This window comes from Hippocampus guttulatus, chromosome 1, assembly GCF_054856545.1.
Source record: "Hippocampus guttulatus isolate MCC_2025c chromosome 1, RoL_Hgut_1.0, whole genome shotgun sequence".
Taxonomy (NCBI): domain Eukaryota; kingdom Metazoa; phylum Chordata; class Actinopteri; order Syngnathiformes; family Syngnathidae; genus Hippocampus; species Hippocampus guttulatus.
In genome coordinates this window covers 19,081,103-19,103,761 of record NC_141261.1, presented here as the reverse complement: position 1 = coordinate 19,103,761, position 22,659 = coordinate 19,081,103, and the positions used below count along the sequence as shown (strand labels likewise).

Sequence of the window (22,659 nt, the reverse complement as noted above, 5' to 3'; positions counted from 1 at the left end):
CTTCGTTTCCTTCTCACACCTGTTGAGGTGCTGTTGCAACCTGTCCAGCCGCTGCTCCACTTCGACATAGGTCAGGTCAGTATCGGTGTCATCCTCCCTAAGTGGTGTCGCCTGACCCCAAGGTGACTCCTTGCCCTCGACAAGGTGGCCCGCATGTGTCCAATGGTCTTCCAGAAGCTCTGTTGGGAACAGTCACTGTCACCATGGTAACAGTCAACTTGATGTTGACCTTGTTGCAGCGGAATCTCTAGGGCAAGATGTGCTGTCATGGGATGTTTGTGTACACAAGATAGCAGGAATTATGCATGAACAGACCCACAAACAATCAACAGGTAAGGTAAAAAATAAAATAAAAATGAGAAACCCTCAAAACGTTTTGGCATTGTACAAGCATTTAGGCTCTGTTTGCACTGATTGCTATGATGATTATTTGAAAATATCTCCATCTTTTTATTGTCAGTGCCTAAAGCATTTATTACTTTCTTCATTTGGGTGTATTTTTAGAGTGACTTAAGGTTTTTACATCAGGTACCACCTATAGTAAAATATTTAGCTCTCCAAGTTTTTTTTTGTTTTAGATTTTATTCCTCAAGTTTTACCATGACGATGCATCAGGTGGCGTCCTCTCTCACCTTTTGCATGCAAGTGTGCGCCATGCCCCGAAGCGGCGAGCCCACCGGCAGAGCAGCGCTGCTCCGAGGACACATCGCAGGCCAGTGCACTGGAACACCACGGCTTCTCTTTCTCTTCCTCCTCCTTCTTCTCTACCTCCTTGCGCTTATCTGCTTCCTCGGCTGCGGAACAGGAGGCGGAGGTGCAGGTGATTTGTTCCGGTGTGGAATGGCAGAATGGTGGCACACGTTCCTTTTGTGGAGGGCCTCGAATAAATCATAGGTATCGGGAATTTGTCAAATCATCAAAACTACAATTTAAGGAGAGTCAAGACAAGAGGTTCACGCCGGTTGATGAAATGAGATCCGGTGAATTGAGGTTTTCGATCAGATCACTTTGTTTATTTGAAATGGATGTGCTGGTTTGACCCACTGAACAAACTGACACGGTGATTAAAACTAAAACAACAAAAGAAAAAGAATCACTCTGAACATACCAGCGGAAGATGTCCTCATGTATGACATTTTCCTCCTTCCAGTCATTCCAGGCTCCACGCAGGAATTGTCGTCTTGCGGGTAGGATGCCTGTCAAAAGGGGATATAGATGACGTTGATAAAGAGCTGAGAGAAGTGCGACAAGTGTTACAATGCTGGTCTCTGTTGCTTTGGAAAGACAAAATGACAATGAGAGAATTGAACAAATGTCTTGCTTTTCATGTCATACTCTTAAAACACATTGGTTGACGTGATGTGATTGCCCCAAGATTCAATTACAATCATAGGGTTGGGGTTTCAGATTAGGGTTAGAGTTTTAAACACTGAGTTAAGAGTTTTAAACCTGGGTTAGTGTTGCGGGTTTCAAACTAAGGTTATGGTTTCAAACTAGGGTTAGGGTTTTGAATTAGCCTCAGGGTTTGCATTAAGGGTTAGGGTTTCAAATTAGCGTTTCAGACTCGGGTTAGATTTTAAAATTAGGGTTTTAAACTATTAATCCGGTTTCAAACTAGCATTATTATTTCAAACTCCGGTTGCAAAATCGGGTTGGGCTTTTGAAAGAGGGTTAGAATTTCAAACTGCAGTTATGGTTTGAAACTAGGGCTGGGATATAAAACTAGGGATAGGGTTTCAAACTAGGGTCTGGCTTTTGAAATAGGGTTAGGATCTCAAACTACGCTTATGGTTTCAAACTAGGGTTAGGGTTTCAGACTAAGGCTATGGTTTGAAACTGGGGTTAGGGCTTCAAACGAGAGTTATGGTTTCAGACTAGGGTTTCGGACAAGGGTTAGGGTTTGAAAGTAGGGTTTCAAAACAACTGTTTGGGCTTCAATCTAGGGTTATGGTTTCAAACTAAGATTTCAAATCAGGGTTTCAAACTAGAGTTAGAATTAGAAATTACGGTTCCATATTAGGGTTTTAAACTAGGCTTGTCGCATCTCGCACTTTCTTTATGAAGAGTACCCATACTTTGGCATTCTCATCACAGAGGTCGAAGGTCAGCTCCAGGTTTGTCATGAAATGGTCAGCAAATTCTGGATACATGTCCAGCACCTCCAAAAGCTCCCCCCGCTGGATGGTGTGTAGCTCGCAATAGCTTAGCACCCGAACATCGGCGCAGGATTTTCCTGGCTTGGCGTCCGGGTGGATCATTTCGCCAAAGATATCGCTCTTGCCTGCGGGCGACACGTGCATCTGATCAGGAAGTTGGTCACATGTCAATCACGTGAGCATCTTTGTGATCACGACAAGAGGGTTTCAATCTCAGACTTCGACATTTGTGTGAAATTGGGTCTGCCTTGAGAAACAAGCCAAAACAGCACTGGCTCCCCAAATAATCTTTTTGCTGTCAAAAATTTCAAAGCATTCTAAGTTCACACTTGAGGAAGATTACTTTAGATTTCTTGAGAGCAAAGACATCCTGGAATAATTGGATTGATGACTTGATGAGAAACACCTAGCATTGACGCTTTGGAGCTGAATTGAAAATTGGAAAAAATTAAAATAAATTACATAAATCAACCATTTTCTTTTGTTGACTCGTGCATAGCTTAAAAATACTTCAGACAACTACATAAAAATGGATGATGACAAATCTGTTAACTTCAGCACTGTAATACTTTCATTGCCATTTTCAGCAAATTTCACCTTTAAGATGACAGTCTCAAAAGGCTTCATGTAAAAAAGTTTAACATCCATCGTGTGACTGTCCTGTTGTCTAGTAATGTTAGAATGAACATTCCGACTTATGAACGATTTGAGTTATTTTCTCATTGAATATGTGTACAGTTAGAGGTTGTTTTTATTGTGTCCTCCAAATTTGTGTTTGGCTTTGTAATAATGCCTGTCAAGTAAAGTCCAACATGGGAAGTGTCCATTTAAATTTTTTTTTAAAAAAACAATGAAAAAAGCCTCAGTGTTGGAACACAACAATGTCCCTGGTATTTTTGGTGTTGCTTTTGAAGCGGGGAAAAAAAAGATATTTTAAAAGGCTCATGGGCTTTTCATTCTAGACTGCATTGACGCTGTGGGCGGAGCCTAAACCAGAAAAGAATGAGCTGCATTATCTCAAGAGAACGTGATGTAACAGCGCTTGCTTTCAGCAAAGAGCCCATTGCGCCGCTCTGAGACTTTGTTCATCTATCCATGCCACTGACATACAGTGACAGGCAGAAGAATGAAATGCTCTTCCACTAGATAACAGAAGGTATCACTCATACAACAGCAGGTGATGAGCGACTAACTGGAAGACAGATGTGGAAAAAACAAAGCAGAGTGTTTGAGAATCACTACTGTAGAGGTAATGTACAGTACATACAATGTGGTCCAAATTCTCTTTGGTTTTAAAAGTTCAAGTTTGATGGTTTCAGACTCACCCAAGATGGCTACGACGACATCCTCTTTGAGGATCTCAATGGAGCCACGTGTGATAAAATAGAGCATGCTGAGCACGTCTCCGCCATGGACCAATGTGTCCCCAGGGGGTGCGTGTGTGGTCTTGAACCTCATGGCCAGGGCTCGCAGGCAACCTTTCGTGGCGCCGCGGAAGGCCTTACAGCCATGTAGGAGGTTCTTGTTGAGGTGAAGGCAGATGTCTGCCTGGAGGCATTCTGGGAAACCCTTCAGGACCTAAGAGCAGAAATGTTTGTGATGAGAGCGAGTGCAGGATTGAGATCCTCTCGTCAACGTTGCAGAAACAGTTCAAAACATAACTCTGATGACTGACAAACTGGAAACTGTATTTGATTGCATTTACAAACACAATGGCCAGATTACTCTTTAAACAACTGGAAATAAAGGTATATTTCTGTGTGAGCTTTGTGAGGATTACCTTTTGAAGGGATTGCTTTTTATTATAACGCCGAGTCGAGTGGACTCATTAAAAGAATGAATTTACAGTATTATTGCTCCTGCCATGACTGTATTATATTATATTCTTTACATACTGGCTGAAGCATCAAACAGAAATACTTGGGGATTTTATAGCTCATAGCATAATGCTAATATACCGTATTGGCCCAAGTATAGGACGGTGTTTCTTTGCATTGAAATAAGACGTGTGCCATAGTGGGAGTCGTTTTATATTCGGGGTCTAGACATTATACCCATTCACGACGCTAGATGGCGCAGATATCAATGAAGCGAATGCTGAACCTGACTCCCCAGGCCAAAGTGAACCCTTGCCACGAAGAATTAAAAAAAAATAGCGGTAGCACGAAGAAGAAAAATAAAAAATAGCGGTAAGAAGGAAAAAAGAAGAAAATAATAGACGAGATAACAGAAAATAGAGAAACATAGTGACAATCTGGAGAAAAGTGGGTCGAAGATCAGCCAGGTTAACCGGCGGCTGAGGAGAACTTATGATGTAATTTACAATTCAAAAACCAGAAGCCCTTCATTAACGAATGTGATTGCACTTTAGATTTGAATGAGGCAAAATAACATGCTTTTTCCCCTCAAATATATATTGTTATAATAATTTGTTTCAGATGTACTGGAACTATTTTCTGTATAAAAATTAATTTGGTGTTCAAAAAGGGCGGCCCGGTAGTCCAGTGGTTAGCACGTTGGCTTCACAGTCCAGAGGTACCGGGTTCAATTCCAGCTCCGGCCTCCCTGTGTGGAGTTTGCATGTTCTCCCCGGGCCTGCGTGGGTTTTCTCCGGGTGCTCCGGTTTCCTCCCACATTCCAAAAACATGCATGGCAGGCTGATTGGACGCTCTAAATTGTCCCTAGGTGTGAGTGTGGGCGTGAATGGTTGTTCGTCTCTGTGTTCCCTGCGATTGGCTGGCAACTGATTCAGGGTGTCCCCGCCTACTGCCCGAAGACGGCTGGGATAGGCTCCAGCACCCCCCGTGACCCTAGTGAGGATCAAGCGGTTCGGAAAATGGATGGATGGATGGATATTCAAAAAGTCTTTTTTCAAACTTGAGTCTAGAAAAAGAGGGGGTCGTCTTATAATCAGGGCCGTCTTATATTCGGGCCAATACGGTAATATTTCTACACAGATGCTAAACTCTAAAACCTTGAGCTACAACCGGACACAGCTACAGAAGAAATTTCAAAAATCTCATGTAACTTACCCCCTGAAATATTGGCAAAAAGCTGAAATAATTAATTCATATTACAATTAAGCATCCTCAAACCAGAGTGATACTAATATACTGCTTTAACAGTAAAGCTAAAAGCAAGGCAGTGGAATATTATATGAACAGTAGCGGCATTAAATAGTAAATGGGCTTTCACTTGTGCGGCACTTTTCTACCTTTGAGGTACACAAAGCGCTTGGCCAACGTCTCCTTGTTTTACCAACTGATGACACGGCATCAGGAGCAACTGGGGCTTCAACATTGTGCTCAAGGACACTTGGACATTGTCACAAGGGTTGAGGATGGAAGCTGCAACCTTTGGGTTGGGAGATGACCACTCCACCACCACCTGAGCCATGCTGCCCCAACTAACAAGGAACAAATCATACACAGTACCTCCTGCTCTTACCGGGGTGGTCCATTCCATTTGGCATGAGGCAGACATGAAAAAGACAAACTTGAATAAGTACTATCAACAGTATTGCGATGGGCAGTACTTAGTAAGAGACACAAAAATGCAGTTAGAGGCAAACTGTAAGGAGTTAGTATGGTCGTGCATCAGTTAGCCACATTAACCTGCTAGCATCGGCCAAAAACCGTTCGCGGCACTTATGAGCACATCAGGGCATGTCGTTGGCTATTTGCATACCGTAGAGTCCCCTAACATTGTAACGATCATTGCAAAGTTATTGTGGGAGAGTGTGGAATTTATGAGCGTTTCATCACATATGAATAATTATTGTTTATGGCCACTAGATGGTGTAAATTGACTAGCAAAGTAAATATTCATCCCAGGATGTCACCTCCAGCTCATCTGTGTCCCTGAACAAGTAGCAGAAAATGAATGAATGAATACAGCATTGTTTCAGGTGTCATTCCGACAGACTGGAGGGCATCAGCATTTGACAACTTCAGATTTGCAGTTTTTGTAAGCATTCCTTACCCAAAAATCACCAATTGACATTGAAATAGCATTGTAAAATCGGAACTCGGCATCAACAAAAGCTTGTTTCCCCGCATGCTTTGCAGAGTGAGAAAGCTTTACCCATATAGCCGTTCAAAGGCGTCTATGGAGAAGATTATGATGTTCAACAACTTGAAACATAAATTGTACGAAGCGTTGAAGCAGTGTGACAGCCCTTAGGTTTCTCAAACTCATGCTGTAATGTAGCCGAGGACAGAAAAACGTAGCGCCAGGCAGTAATTTATCAGCTGCAATGTCAATTGGCGAGCCATGAACGTCTGTCCAAATGATACCTTAAACCAAATTTTAAAAAAGGAAGCGTAAAGTGATTTTTGGGAAACTTTTTTTTTTTTTTTTACATCTTTGAAGAGTCTCCCCTTAGGTTGCATACTTGACTAAAACTTTAAAAATGTGCTGCTCTCATACCATATTCATGTCGATGCCATTGGTGTACGTCCAGGCGTGCTGAAAATACTCCTCGAGCCGCTGCCTAAGTGGGTTTGGGATCTGGTGAAAGCGGATAAATTCTTTGACGCGAAGCATCTGAAGGTGGTAACGGGCCGTACTGGAATACAACCTCTGGATGATGGCGGATACATTCCCAAAGATGCTGGCATACATTAGCGCTGAAAAACAAAAACAATGTCAAATGAAATGACGCTTTCTAAACAAACGATACTTGCTGTAGTTCAGAGGTGGGAAATTTACAAAATGTCGTCGGTCCATCATTTGTCATTCATCAGCAGCCCGGGCACCCATCCGTTATCATCAGCCCGTCCTTTTTTTTTTTTTTTCCCAAGCTGAACCAAACTAATCAGCAGGTCATCATGTTATTTTGACCACACTTCCATCATTGCTTCCATCAGTTACAAAAAAAATAAATAAGACATCATAGAGGAAAATTTCGATTTCATCAAAATGGTGAATGGAATGCATGATGTATCGTGCATTTACATCATATTATGTCTGCCTGAAGAGCTTTACACTTGCATCATACACATGACATTCATCAAGGAGGAGACTCTGTGCTTGGTGGTTGCACCTTCTCGGCAGCATGGGTATACCAGCACTGTTTTTGACTGGGAGGAATGTCGGCGCCATTTGACTGTCGTTGCTGGACAGTCCCGGGGCGCTTGTGTCTTGCGCCTGTAATGGGCAGCATTTTCACAGCCCCGCTATCTCTTAAAACGCCCAAAAGGTTTCACTTTACAGTTTGGCTTAGTTTAATCAGAATTCCGTGTCACATTGTTCCCAAAGTTACAATCCTGGTAGATTAATGTGCCTCGTAAATACTGAAGGAAACCGAAACCAACTTACCGTGACTAAAGTATCTTTTTCTTTTCCTTCTCCTTTTGTCTTGTCATGTACTTAATACATGATTGTAATGCATGCTCTATTATCTCTTTGGTGCATACCGCCACGTGCGATACAGGAAGCATAAAGCATTTCCATGTATAGTCAATGCAGTGCACTCAAGTACACACCCGCACGAACAAGCAAACACCAGACAGGCTGGGTGTGTTTTCCTCAGTCATCAGCAAAACAGGCATCCGTCATTGACGGACTGAGAGGTCTGTCAGTACTTGACACGGTTAGTGATGAATGCACTGACGGACGAAGACCCACTTGCGTTAGTGCTTAGTCCATCTTTTTTTTTAGGTTGGTCGTCATTTGTTAACAAAATAGTGGTCCATCAGTGATGGACCGAAGCGCCTTCCAACTGTTCTGACGGAGGCCCACCTCTGCAGTAGCTGATGCTTAACTTTGGTTCATGCACAAAGCGTTTCATTGCTTTTTGGACGGCTTGCCATTCCCTAACAAGGAACTGAATGGCCAAATTCACAACTGGTATTTGATCCTTCATTGGCCCAATAGAATTCCTGGTTCAATTAGAATTCTAGATTAAAACAGTCCTCTCTATCATGTCATTCACATTTTGACACAGTTTGACATCGTAAGACCGAGACAAAGCATCAACCGGACCTTGCTATTGCAAGGGTTCAAACAGGAAGTGGCAACTGATCTTAGACTGTCAGAGTGTCATCAGCAGAAATGTATGGCAGAAAACATTTTTTGATACAAATATTACCAAAAATTGTGAATTAAGACCCCCTGTTCTCCAATAACACATCACACATAATGTTTATGATAGTGGAAGCTAATGAGAGAATTCCTATGAAGCCACTCACATCCAATGAGCATGACACAAATGGAAAAGATCTTCTCTGAGTTGGTGTTGGGGGAGACGTTGCCAAAGCCCACGCTGGTCAGACTGCTGAAGGTGAAGTACAGCGCAGTGACATACTTGTCTCTGATGGATGGCCCTGAATCTGGGTCACTGTAGTTATACTTTTTCCCTAGGATGAAAAAAAAAAAACATTGTGCGATAAAGTGTCAAAGGTTTCATGAAATATAACGGACAAGAGAGTCACCTATGGACAAGCCCAGGTTGTCTAGCCAGCCAATTTTGTGCTCCAAATAAGGCTTCTCCACATTGCCGATGGCATACCAGATGCAGGCCAGCCAATGAGCGATTAGGGCAAAGATACACATCAGCAGTATTAGCACAGCGGCGCCGTACTCGGAGTAGCGGTCCAGCTTGCGGGCGACGCGTACCAGACGCAGTAGGCGGGCCGTCTTCAGCAGACCAATTAGGGTGGTGGTCTGCAAAGCAACACAAGGACAGCGTCAACGACTCAAAACAATTTCAAATTACAAGAAAAATAATTCATGAGCTTACTTGGTTGCGTTTTTTTTTTCTGTATCCTCAGCAATTTACTGGAAAATCCTGCTCTTTCTATAATGTCGCTCAATGTGACAACTGACTCGTTTTCACCATTTTTCGTCGGGCCGTTTTTATGTGGGGTCTGTTTTGCACTCCTCTCAGAAAAGTGAGCTCTGGCTTGTGAAAAATGTTTTCCACATCCAGTTCTAGAGATGATGTACTATTTAGTTCTAGATCTCTCAGTTCTAGAGATGAATGTATGTGTATGTATTTTCTGAAAATGATGTGGAATTTCCTGTCTCCTCGTTTTAAATTTGATGACTTTCATGCAGTATTTTAATGTTTGTCACACACATGGCGGGAGAACTCATCTTTGAACACCCAAAAAGTGTTGCTAATTTGCTGGAATATTGATATTGAACTATCCCAACCAATTTTAAGGGTGTTAGGTGACATGCTGACAAAGTTACTTTGAACATCCAATTTGTAGTTTGACAAAGAACATGATACGTTGGCAAATACGTCGCCTAATCTTGAATGGGGGTGAGACGCAGGAGAGCTGTCACAAGTAGTCGTTCCCGATGCCTTCCTCAACTCAAAATGCTTCTCTTTGCTCTTACTTGTCCCGAAACAGCTTTGCAGAGACACTCAGGCCTTTTATTTTGAAATGTAACATCAAATCCAAATGACAGTACTGTGGTTAGATACCTGGGGTGGCCGAGTGTTTCCTAGACCTTATATGGTTCCAAGATCACGAAAATTATTATTATTTTTTAATGATTTCTGGTGAAATTTTAGTCACTGATGTTAACATTAACTTTCTTTCTATCCCAATTTCAGAATGCTTCTTGGGGCTTATTCTGAGACCATTTTCATTCTCCCTTGGTGAAGTCATCTCCGCCTGAGCACTAAAAATTTATTTTATAACATTATTTTAAATCCAAACCAATGACGTGCATGCATTAGTTGGGTAGCTTTTATTTTGAAGGTGGCCAACACCGCTCGCTGGGCAGCAGATTACCGTCATGTACAGTATTAATAATCGCTGTGGCCGCTGGCTGGACTACAACTTTGCAGGCGGAGGCTGTCCTAACCGCAGTCATAATTAACATCTTACCTCATCAGATCCCGATCCAAAGAGGAGCAAGTCAAAGGGGATGGCGGCCACCATGTCGATGAGGAACCAGCCTTTAAAGTAATGGATGGCTATCTTGCCTGGGTGGCTAACCACCTCCTCGTTGCTGTTAACATAGGTGGTCCGGAAGTTTATGAGGATGTCTACAATGAACATGATGTCCACCATCAAGTCCACCACATTGAGGGGCGAACAGGAGTAGCCGCACTCCCGTCTCCTCTGCTCTTCGATATCGTTGAGGAGGAAGGCGGCGGAGTAAGGTGTGAAAATGGCCGTGTAGATGACCAAGAGCAGGATGAGCCAGTCCCACACTGCTTTGAAAGGGCTGTAGTGAAGGATGGTGCACTTGTCCATGCGCTGAGTTTGGAGTTTGTACTCGGGCAGCACATCGGCACCCAGTGACAGAACCTGGAGAGGGTGATGCTTGATTATGACCCTTTTTGACAATCAGCAAATTGGTTTGAAGCGTTGGATTCCATTTTTTTTTTCATCAGAGCACTAAGCGAGCGCTTCAGTCTGTTTTTCAAGACTGTACACCAGTGAAGCCAGAATTAGGAGGTCAGTCATCAGAGTGTAGAAAATAAATATAACATATGAACATGTTGCGGCACTGAAGTCAAACTATTACAGCGAATCTTGAACTAAAGTTGGAATAAACTTACACAATACTTACCTGTGTAACCTTATCCGTGACATTGTGCGTGCGGTCTTTGACCTTGGGTGCAATCACGGTTTTGTCAGAAGATGGGGGCGAGGGGCACCTCTTCTCAACGTTTGTCTCGGAGAAGTTTAGCGTGATGAGGGGAATCCTGTTGATTGTGCTGTACTTGTTGAGGTTGGAGTCGGAGGTGGAGCAGAGCAGACTTGATCTGATCTGAATGAGAGGCCCTGAAGGAATGAATCAAAGGGGGTACATCAGAGGACAGGCCAGCGTTCATCTTTGATTAGAATGACACTGGGAGTGACGAATGAAGCGATTTCAATCACATCACGATGCAGACGATACAACATCTGTCACACTGCGCCAACCGTCAAGGATGGACAGCTTTGACATTTTCCTTGGCTACAGCTTCAGCCCTCTTGTGGTGGATTGTTTAGCACGGGTACAGCTACGCATTGTGAAAAAATAAAACTGATGAGAGCGGCAGAAGCTGGTCAAGCAAGGTAGGGGATTATGTACATATATAGTACGGTGGTACTTTGACAACCCAATTTAATTTAGTTTTGAGTCGCAAGGTGTTGCGTCATTTTATTTATTTATTTTTTTAAATTTGGGGTTGTAAGTTAAGGTACCACTGTAATGTGTTTAAACGTCTCCACAATATTCAGCACGTCACCTCCACACTGACATGAGTGACCAAACGAGAACGCCGGCTGACACAGAAGCGCCCCACATTGCCACCCATCACACTTCTGCTGCCGCCAAGGCCACACAATGTCAGCATTGACGATACCGGATAGAGGAGCAGACAGTTGAGGATGAAATATTCAAGCACAGCTTCTATCCACTGTGAGGACAAATGCTTTGGAAGGAAAAACAGCTAAAGCCATACCACCAGCCATCCAAGTGCGGGGCTCTAGAAGTAAAGGGGGTGTGGGGGGTCGTGGCCATCTCATTACCATTTCGCTTAAGTTACATATTTATGTTACACTCATCATAAACAGCGTACTGACCTAGTGGGGTCCAACAAAGTACTATACAGTTCAGATTTCTTTTTTTAAACATACAACCCAATAATATCCCAATATTTTTAAAGATTGCTTGCACAAGATGACAGACTTATCCAAAGTAAAATAAAGGAAATGTTTCTTTTTCCATCATCAACCACTCATACTGACAAGTGACTATTTGACCAAATCTCATGTATTTACTTGAACACAAGCTCATCCAAAGATTTGTTTTCATTCAGTGCAACGCATGCAGGAAGTATGCGTTAATTGTGAACTGTATGCGTGTAAACCAAAAGATGTGTTAGAAATTCAATGAAATGAAGACGCAGGAAGCTTCCCTTTGTTACCTTTGATATTGCGGCCATTGTCTGTGATGGCAGCATTTAATATTGAAGAAGGTGGAGAGGGGACAAGGAGAGGAGGAGAAGTGAGAAAGGGCGGAGTTTTTTTTTTCATGTATGCAAATTGGATCTGATATCAATGCACCATCACTGCGCCCATGAGCAACATTCATTACTCTCTAGTCATCATAATTGTGTTGGACCCTGATGTTATGGTAATTTAATTGTTTTGGAGCCAAGTTTAATAGAGTTAAGGAAAACTAAAAAAACAAACAAACAAACAAAAAACCCTTAAAACTAAAAGAAAAAAAAGCATTACCAAGATAAAAACTTTCAAAAAATGAAATAACTGAAACTTCATTTTACATTCATAAAACGAACTATTAATTATGAAAGTGTCCATTTCATTTTTGTAAAGTGCTATCATACCTGAGCTTTTGGGGTTCATTTTAAATGTACTAATTTCAGCATTGCTGTACATCCGTAGCTACACATTGACGGTCCATTGTTTAAGAGTTGTACTTTATTACTCAATGATGAACTTTTTTATTTATGTTATATATATTTTTCATATATTTGTTGCACTGGTACAGTCGTACATGTCGAGTCCTACCTTCGCTAGCGTGCCGATCCCTGAAGGCCATCCTGGAGTTTGGTCTAAAACCTTCAACGTCATAGAGGGAAGAGGCTCTACGAATACTGCATACGCTCTCTCTGGATGCAGTTGGAGTGAGGCCTGGGATGGATGTAGCAGCAATAATTGTGGCCCCCTGTCTCTTGTTATGTATCTGGACAGAAGCCTCATCTGTGTATAATCTGTCCCAAGGACCTTTGGGCGACGAGTGATCCAACGGGACAGAAACAGGTGTGGAACAAAAGCTTGGGACGATAAGGGTATTTGTGTCATTGGGCTTTGGATGACGCCAGCTCTCCCGGATATTTGCCACTTGCTCATTGCACATTGTTAGTGAGTCATCACTGCGGCAAGGAGATTCCACCATCACGTTGTCGGGGTCTTCCTGAGGCAGGGACTGCTTGCTGATGCCCAGAAGCGGTAAAACTGGCAAACGGAAATGGAAGAATCTCCTTTTCCCTGAAGGAGAGGTAGACCACAGTAAATAGTTATTGTAATGCAGTATTAGGAAGGGGGCTGGGGGGTGGGGGAGGGCTGTGCCGTGAGTAACTGATGCACCCATTAAATGTTTATAATTCATTCATTCATTCATTTTCCAAATCGCTTTATCCACACTAGGGTCGCGGGGGGTGCTGGAGCCTAGCTGTCTTTGGGCAGTGGGGGGTACACCCTGAATCGGTCGCCAGCCAATCGCAGGGCACACAGAGACGAACAACCATCTGTGCTCACACTCACACCGAGGGACAATTTAGAGTGTTCAATCGGCCTGCCATGCATGTTTTTTGGAATGTGGGAGGAAACCGGAGGACCCGGAGAAAACCCACGCAGGCCCGGGGAGATCATGCAAACTCCTCACAGGGAGGCCGGAGCTGGAATTGAACCCGGTACCTCTGCACTGTGAAGTCTACGTGCTAACCACTGGACTACCGGGCCACCATGTTTATAATTTGCTGCATTAATATTGTGAAGTGGCTAATGAGTCAGTGGAGCCGGAATTAGACTATTGAAGCTGTGGCTGCATGAGGGTATGGAAAGAGAAAAAGTCATGGTGATGCCACCGTCATGCCTTGACCTCAACCCTATTGAGAACAATTTCAGCATCCTTAATAAGAACTTCTATGAGGGTGGATGGCAGTGCACCTCCAAACAGCAACTCTGGGAGACAATTGTTCCATCCTTCAATTAGATAAAGGCAAAAATTTCAATGACGAGAGTTGTCGAGGAGACATTGAGGTGGGGCTCCTACGTTTTTGTAATTTGGTTAAGTTGTTTTAATAGCTTACCTCGTTAACCCTGAAGTCTTTATGCGTTTTTACTTACGTTGGCTGGCTTTGGAAGGGGAGGCGCGGTCTAACTTCTCCACAGAGTCACTGTTGCTCTTGTCCAGAATGTAATCAAAGTTGAGAATGAACATCATGACCACACCCTCTTCATTCTTCACTGGGATGATGTGTGTGGCACAGAAGAACTTGGACCCTGACCCAAAAGAGATTGAACCGTCATTATCTTTTCATATGACAACACTAAAGAAAAGTGTAATTCTCTTGACTGTAAAGATGTGAATTTTATGAAACTGCTTACATTTACTATCCCCTTGATAACTCAACAGTTTCTAATGTTGAAACCAGACAACAAACGTAATGACACCCGTGAATGAAAATATCCACATGGGGATCCTAAACAATGTACAAAAATTTGAGGGATGTACCAAGATTCTCTCAATATCCTTCTATCATGATAGCCGACAAGAGCGTATGGAGGCAACCCCAAGCGATAAAATGACGAGATGCAGAATAATATCAATCAGTTGCCGTTTCTTTTGTCCGCAACAGGACTTTAAAATCTAGGTTAAAAAAGGGCCCAAGTCCTTCAAAATGAAGAACTGCCACCCCCATTATAATGAAAAAGAAATGTGAATATTTGTTACATATGTGAAAAAAAGACCAAAACATTTATGGCACCAGAAATTAAATAAGATAAGATAAGATATCCTTTATTTGTCCCACACTGGGGAAATTTACAGCCTCCAGCAGCAAGAATGTAGGCAGAAAGAAGAAGAAAAAACAAACAAACACCGTTCAATTAAGTGCAATAAAAATACAAAATGGATAAATCGCAGTGCTATTTACAGTTGTTTTCCACATCATTTAATTATTATTAATATTATTGTTGCTATTTTTTATTAAGCAGCCTGACAGCAGTTGGTAGGAACGTTACACCCGCGCTTCTTGCAGCGCGGGTGTAACAGTCTCTGGCTGAAGGAGCTACCTAGTGCTGTCAGGGCGGGCTGGAGAGGGTGGGAGGGACTGTCCATCATAGCCTTTAGCTTAGTTAGCATCCTTCTGTTGCCCACCTCCTCCAGAGTGTCAAGGGAGCAGCCCAGGACAGAACTGGCCTTCCTGACCAGTCGGTCCAGTCTCTTTCTGTCCCGGGCTGAGATGCTGCCTGACCAGCAGACAATGCCATAATGGATGGCCGAGGCCACCACCGAGTTATAGAAAGTCTTAAGGAGCGACCCCTGAACCCCAAAAGACCTCAGTTTCCTGAGTAGGAAGAGTCGGCTCTGTCCTTTCCTAATCAGGGTGTCCGTGTTTGTAGACCAGTCCAGTTTGTTGTTCAGAAGAACACCTAGGTACTTGTAGGAGGTCACCCTCTCTATGTCCATACCCTGGATGTTCATCGGTGCTGGTGAGGACTGTTTCCTGCAGAAATCCACAACCAACTCCTTAGTTTTCCTAGGGTTGATCTGGAGGAGATTCTGCTGGCACCAGTCCACAAAGTCCTTCGTCATTCCCCTGTACTCCCGATCGTTTCCCTCTGTAATGAGGCCAACAATCGCAGAGTCATCGGAGAACTTCTGAAGGTGGCAGTTTGGAGTGGCGTGTCTGAAGTCCGAGGTGTAGAGGATGAACAGGAATGGAGCCAGAACAGTCCCATGCGGCGCTCCAGTGCTGCAGAGAAGCCTGTCCGACTCACAGCTCTGCAACCTCACGTACTGCGGCCGATTTGTGAGGTAGTCTGTGATCCATGCTGTGAGATGGTGGTCCACTCCGGCGTTCTGCAGTTTGCCTCCCAGCAAGTTGGGCTGGATGGTGTTGAAGGCACTGGAGAAATCAAAGAACATGATTCTCACAGTGCTCCCAGCCTTCTCCAAGTGTGACAGCACTGAGTGGAGGAGGTAGATAATGGCGTCTTCCACGCCGATGCCAGACTGATAGGCAAACTGCAGCGGGTCCAGTGCCGGGCTCACCAGCGGTCGAAGGTGGGCGAGGACGAGTCTCTCCAGCGTCTTCATCAGGTGAGACATCAGCGCCACCGGTCTGTAGCTGTTCAGCTCCTTAGGGTGGGGGGTCTTGGGCACTGGGACCAGGCACGAAGTTTTCCACAGCTGTGGAGCTCTGCCCAGCTTCAGGCTCAGGTTGAACATGTGCTGGACAATGTCACACAGCTGGTCAGAGCAGGTCCTGAGGAGCCGGGAACTGATCTTGTCTGGACCTGCTGCCGTCCTCACATTCATCTTCCTCAGTTGGTTCCTCACCTGTCCTGTTGTGACGGACAGGCAGGAACCAGGTGACAGACTGGGTTGATGAGGAGGGGGAGGAGAAGAAGTCCTCAGTGAGAGTGGTTTCAGTTGGTGTTTGGGGGAAGGGACAGACGACTGGTCGAAACGGTTGAAAAAACGGTTCAGTCCATCTGCCCAGTTCTTGTCCTTCTCAGTCAATGTCTTTGGGCTGTCATGGCCTGAGATGGTTTTCAGGCCCCTCCAGACACCAGTGACATTGTTGGCCTGCAACTGGTCCTCCAATTTCATCCTGTATATCTTCTTCCCCTCCCTGTTCTTTCTTCTCAGCCGAATCTGCACGGCCTTCAGCTCCTCTCTGTCTCTCGACATAAAAGCTCTCTTCTTCTCCTTCAGGAGGGCCTTTATGTCGGGATTAATCCATGGTTTGCTGTTGGAAAAACACCGCACAGTTCTGGTGGGTACGGTGTTCTCCTCACAGAGGTTTATGTAGTCCGTGATGGTGTCAGTGAGTGCATCAATGTCCTCCCCGTGAACCTCGCTGAAGAGTTCCCACCTGGTCGTGTCGAAGCAGTCCCGCAGAGCATCTTCAGCTTCCGTGGACCATTTCCTGACCATTCTGGTCACAGTTGGCTGCCTGTGCACCAGTGGTTTGTACACAGGCTCGAGAAATACCAAGTTGTGGTCTGCTCTTCCAAGAGGGGGCGAGGGGGAGGGGTTTATATGCCTCCTTGGTATTGGCATAAAACAAGTCCAAAATTTTAATTTCTCTAGTGGCACAGGTTACATATTGCGTGAAGGTTGAAAGGGAGGACGACAGAGAGAAATGGTTGAAGTCCCCAGAGATGATCAGCAGGGCGTTTGGGGACTGTGTTTGCAGCCTGCTCACGACAGTCATCAGGGCATCACGCGCTGCATCACCATTAGCCGACGGGGGGACGTACACTGTCACAGCTTGAAATGCACGTCTTTCCTGATTTTGTGGCCTTATTTAATTTGACTTATTTGGTCCATGAAGAACTCACTCTAGAATATGCTTTGCACATGTGCACTGTATATATGTTGAAGAGGATGCTCTTCAACATGACTATACAGCACAATTGTGTTTGGCTCGATTTGACCTCCATATAAGTGCGTCATAGCCAAATGTGGGTTCCAGGGGAGAACCCCTGCTCTATTTTTCAACACAGTACGTTTTTTGTTTGTTTGTTTGTTTCAAACCTGCTTCTGTGGGAGGCTCATATCGAATGCCAATATTTCCATATAGTCGGAATTTCCATGTATGACTCATTAATGCTCAGGAACTTCTACAATGTCTCTCCAATTGTAAAATGGACATTTCTAGGAGATGCTCACAGTCAAATCAGGCTGCAAGTCTACTGTCAACAGGAGGCTATTTATAGCTCACTCTGCCTCAACTCATACAGCAGCTCTTTTCCAGAGGAACTTAACATTCTCTCCACACATTCACTAGAATGCCGAAATGGCCCGTATATAATTTTTTCACCACACCTCTAGAATACATTTTCCGAAAAGAAAAATCCTTTTGTGCAGCAAGACAACAAATCAAGTTTCAGCTGACTTTAGGTAGCAAGGGGTCGGTTTATGCTCTGGGGAGCCTCGATTCTGCTGGGCTAAGCAGAATGACACTACTAATCGTACATCACTGTCACCAGGAGAGGAAGGAGACATTAATAAGTCACGTGCTGATATGAAGAGGGAGCGAGTTGATCGTGCCTATTGCCTATACAAGTCCCTATTGATTTTGCCCCATTATAAAAAAAAAAAATAGTAATGGTGTCTATGGTTTGTATCTTTTTTTTCATTGGTTGCTATATTACAACAGCACCTCATGGTAAAGTGATCAGTTTGATTTTTACATTGAACCACCTTTGCGTGTGTTTTTGCCAAGATATTCTAGTTTCCTCCTACACGCCAAGGAGTCCAAATTTGATTTATCTATAGTGCCCGTACATTCAAAAACAAGAAATCTGTCCCTGGTAGTTGGTGCCAATCTGGTACGATTGCAATAAAGATGATAGTATGTGAGGTTGTTTTGAAGATGGATCAACATGTGCATTGGCACCAACGTACAAAGTACAGTCGGTCATTAAAGGCATGAAAAGCATGCAACGGTGCAGTAATACTGCAAACGGAAGTCTCCAAATTAGGCAAAGTGAGAGCTGCTATAATTGGACACACTAACAATGACACTACAGAGATGTCAGAAATAATGAGTGCTTCCTGATTGCAAAACACGCAGAAATCCAGCTCGTGAGGAAGTTACTCATGAATATGCCGCTACAATTAAATGGCTGCGGTTTGTAAACATTCCCCCAAACGACTCCATTTAATACTGCATTCATAAAAATGTTACTAATTAAGACTTGCTCAGAGGGATAATTTTATGCAGCAAGACAGAAAATTTGAAATGTCATGTCCTAATGCGGAATAGCAGCTACAATACATTCCCCGCGATAAATTATTGAGGAAATAAGGACTCTTGAATGTGCCATCCAGTTTCATTTGATTTCATTTCCACTATCAATAATTAAGACAATGCAGCTCGGCGTGCATTTGCAAGCAGGCCAAAGTGCAAGGCACATATCCTCATATCGACATCAAGGCTCTACTTTGCAAACTTGAAACGGCTTTTTTTAGAATAGCATTGGCTTCCTCTGCAATGTGTCATCCGATGACATTCAGTGTTGTTTACTTGTCGCAGATTTGTCAAGATTTGCGTAAATCATAAACCACCACGGTCAAGGAGTAGGAGCGTTCTTCTTCACCTCGTTCAGCATTCTGGAGTCCGATTAACGCAAGGAGATGCCATTAGCCAATTCGGCTCGCTTACTTTTTACACCCCGCGCTGCTAATTTTTACAAACATAAACACAGAATTGTTTGGGAGATATTACTTGAGTCAGACTGTCTTTGTTGTGGCTTTAATGGACACAGCCTGACCACTGCATACTGTGCCATTTTTTCAACTTTAATTTGTCATTGCCGTCACCTGAATGTACTGCCGTCATTTTAGGCAGTTATCAACATCAAAGGCGGGTCACACCGTATACATGTGTTTTCTTCGTGTCGCATTGCAACTGCATGTGTAAAGCGATAATACACCAAAGAGCTAATCCGTCCTGATACAGGATTTATATGTGGCACATGCTTGACATTCCTCAGATATACAGGAGTTATCAAGTGCTCCAGTGCGTACAAGACAGGCAACACTTATAACCATAAGACAAGTACTTGGCCCTTGAAATACTTCTCATAGCCTTTGGCAAAAAAGTGTCCAGCTATAGGAATAATCTGACATATGATTCAATATTTCTATATATAATATATTTGAAAGAGACAGTCTCTGAGTGTATGGTTCATGCTTTGCCCTCAGCGTCACATACTCATTAAAAAGAATAAAAAATGCCCACTATGTCACCTCCATTATGTGTCAGTAGCATGTCCCTCATCCCACAATGGGAATATTCTGGATTTTCCACCAGTCAATTGATAGATAACTTTATAAATTCAAAATTAACTGTATAAATGTTCCCCGTGAATAGAAACAACAAGCAAAAGAGGCTGTTGAGAGGCAATCAATTAGACAAATGGAATTTGCTCTCAACGATTCTATTGGGAGCCATCAACTCAAAGAGGGCACAGGTAGGCAGGGTAAATGTCTGAGCTGGAATCATGAAACATGATAGAATGTTCCATGAACATATTCTAATATCCGTTGTGGGGGTGTAATCAATCTCCCCTCTTGTCGACATTGCTCACGTCTAACTCAAGGGATGGAAGGTGGCCTGTGTGAGCTCCTCATCAAGGGGCAAATGAAGACCAAAGAGGGATGCGGCGGTACTTGTTGGGTTGCATAGTCGGACACAGTACTCATAGTAGCTGTGTCACATAATGGCAGTGTGTGTGGGCTTCACTTTATAGATCCAATTTTAAAATAACCTACATGTGTCCGCTGGAACCGTAACAAAAAATGATTGCCCAAAAAAATGGATGATTGCAAACGTTATGGTTCAAGTTGTTAATTTCAATCGTGCTGGAAATTGAATACGGTTTCCGAAGCAAAACCTACCAGGCAAAGTTGATGTCCCGTATCTAACAATGCCACATGAGGGTTTTGTTCAGGGTGTTATCGACACAGCTGACACAAGTTCACTGAAGAACAGACAACTTGTAGATTTGGTGGAACAACAGGCTGTATTTTGTCACCTGTGCTTTTTTTTCACTGGCCATTATGAAGGAAGCATAGAAAATTATGCTCGAGATGTGGGTATCCCACAGAATAATTATAAGAGGCTAACAGATTTGGGTTTTGCTGACAACGTGACATAGCATCACAGACCTACAATGACAACCCTACTTCAAGAATCCACAGCCAAAGACGGACTCCGAATTGGTAGAGATAACACCAACGTAAAGCAAAGTGGCAGGAAAAGTCACAAACTGAGCCAAGTGGATTTCAAAGCTCAATTAGTAGAAGAAGTCAAACAGTTTAGGTATTTGCGTGTTCATTTCCCATTGAAGGTAGGAGGAGAGAAGGCAGAATGTGAATCATAAGAGATCATCAAAAACCTTTTGCATCCCATCAAAAAGTGCAACTCTTCAACAGCATCATTTTAGCAATAGCATTTTATACCAGATTTGAGTAGGCAAGTAACCAAAAGTCATGACTTGACTTGATTTTCTGGATTTTTTGTTTCCAACAGTAACTTGGGACTTGAAGGTTGAGCCTTTCTCATGAACCTTGCGCATTTGGGACTTCACTCCCACCTCTGCAATCACGTACATTTCCAATGAGGGAGTTGAATGAATCCATTCGAGAGTGGGTACATGATAAGAAGAACATTTAGACAAAAAAAAAATGAAGCACCACATCGTATTTTAACCTTTACATAAAGTCAGTCAAGGTCACTCACCATCCTTTCGTTGGTACATGATCTCCACCTTGCGTTCCTCTGAGCCCAGGAGGGCCTGTGCTACTTGGGTGATAGCGAAGCGGCTTGTGGACTGACCGTGCAGGAAGTCGCACATGCATGACTTCTGCATGACATCCGGCCTGGAGAAACCGGTCATCTCGCAGAATCCATCGTTGCAGTAGATGATGGCGCAGTTTTGCACACAAGCGTTGGCGATAATGAATTTCTTATCTGTCAACAAAAAGTTGAAGTAAATTGTTAGTTTGATGCATTGTCAAAACAACGGTGTTGTCCGACTATGAATATGGAGCCCAAGTACCAACGCCTATAAGTTTCGGGATTGAAAATCAATGTTGCCAATGCAGAAAATAATAGTTGTACTGACACTGAAACGGGGACATTTAATTATAAAATACAATCCAAATAAAATGGTATTATGACAGTATTTCACTTGTTATGAAGACTTGTAAACTGAAACTTGCATCACACAGCTAACTAGGTGCTATATTATGTGCACCTGGGTTCAGCTCCCACACCTGGTGGCAATCAGACAAGCTGAAGTTATTCAAGGAGGGCATTTCCTTCACTTTGTTTGGTTGGGGGGCTTCAGGGAGTAAACATTGGCGTTTGTCTCTTTGAATTTGTGTATACCTGTACTGTTCATTTTGGTTGGAAAGAGTTGAATTTGTGTCAAATTAAAGGTCAAGTTTCACCACTGTCTCACCCCTTTTATAGTAACTCCTAACTCCCCCCAAACTCAATTGTTTATCCATCACTTTGGTAGAATCCGTAAGTTGTAGATGTGATGCCCCAAACTAACTTTCAGATACCGCATGTTTAGAGCGTAGTGCCTTTATTTTTATTTTTTTAAGTTTAGTAATTTCCCAATCAATTACCCCATATGAGAATTTGTACTTGGGATAGATGTAATGATTAAAACATGTTAAACTCATAGACTCGCTTCATTAAGTGTGTTTCTAATAATATTGGTCATTATTGTTTAAAGCGAACAAATACACCATTTAAAAATGATATACAGTATTTCATAAGAACCAATCAAAGTACATTATGACAGATTTGTATGTAGCCAACCCTTGGTTGGAGATCATCTGTAAAACTAGCAATTATAAAATAGTTGTGGTAATAATGATGATGATCACATTAATATAAGGATGATTATGTATTTCCCAATAAAAAGCGCCAAATCGCAGCAGATCGAAGCTGTCTTAAAAAATAAATGGAAAAAATCACTATTACTTGCCAGGCTTACTAATACGGAATGAATCTTTGTACGGGTAGAATTTAAAAGAAATTATAAGATTTTTTCTTGCACCTGTACCAGAGACAGGAGGTCTCCGTCCTTGGACAAAGAGCAATGAGACTCATGATTCATGTTATTGCGAAATAAATTTTAGGGGCGAAGCATGCAACACAGCACAGGACATATATGTACTATACTCACTTTGTCCTTCGAATTTACGAATTATTACTCCGAGAAATGTATTATGTGGCGCCACGTGACCCCTCCGGATCGGCATG

At 43.1% G+C, this 22,659-nt stretch overlaps 1 protein-coding gene across 2 annotated transcripts in view; it reads right to left on the bottom strand.

Annotated features, from left to right (window-relative positions):
• LOC147210804 (voltage-gated inwardly rectifying potassium channel KCNH7-like) overlaps positions 1-22,659 on the bottom strand; it is a 25,850-nt gene extending 3,191 nt beyond the window's left edge. For both annotated transcript variants that reach the window (XM_086116734.1, XM_086116735.1), the window contains exons 1-15: positions 22,583-22,659; positions 21,121-21,351; positions 13,985-14,140; positions 12,644-13,123; positions 12,037-12,057; positions 10,692-10,906; positions 10,001-10,426; positions 8,591-8,822; positions 8,348-8,515; positions 6,585-6,784; positions 3,482-3,734; positions 2,076-2,281; positions 1,109-1,196; positions 633-878; positions 20-179 (exon numbers count right to left, since the gene is read on the bottom strand). In XM_086116734.1, coding sequence (XP_085972860.1) covers positions 20-179; positions 633-878; positions 1,109-1,196; positions 2,076-2,281; positions 3,482-3,734; positions 6,585-6,784; positions 8,348-8,515; positions 8,591-8,822; positions 10,001-10,426; positions 10,692-10,906; positions 12,037-12,057; positions 12,644-13,123; positions 13,985-14,140; positions 21,121-21,351; positions 22,583-22,658 — 3,158 coding nt within the window. In that variant the 5' untranslated portion in view covers position 22,659. The remainder of the gene's footprint in view (positions 1-19; positions 180-632; positions 879-1,108; positions 1,197-2,075; positions 2,282-3,481; positions 3,735-6,584; positions 6,785-8,347; positions 8,516-8,590; positions 8,823-10,000; positions 10,427-10,691; positions 10,907-12,036; positions 12,058-12,643; positions 13,124-13,984; positions 14,141-21,120; positions 21,352-22,582) is intronic.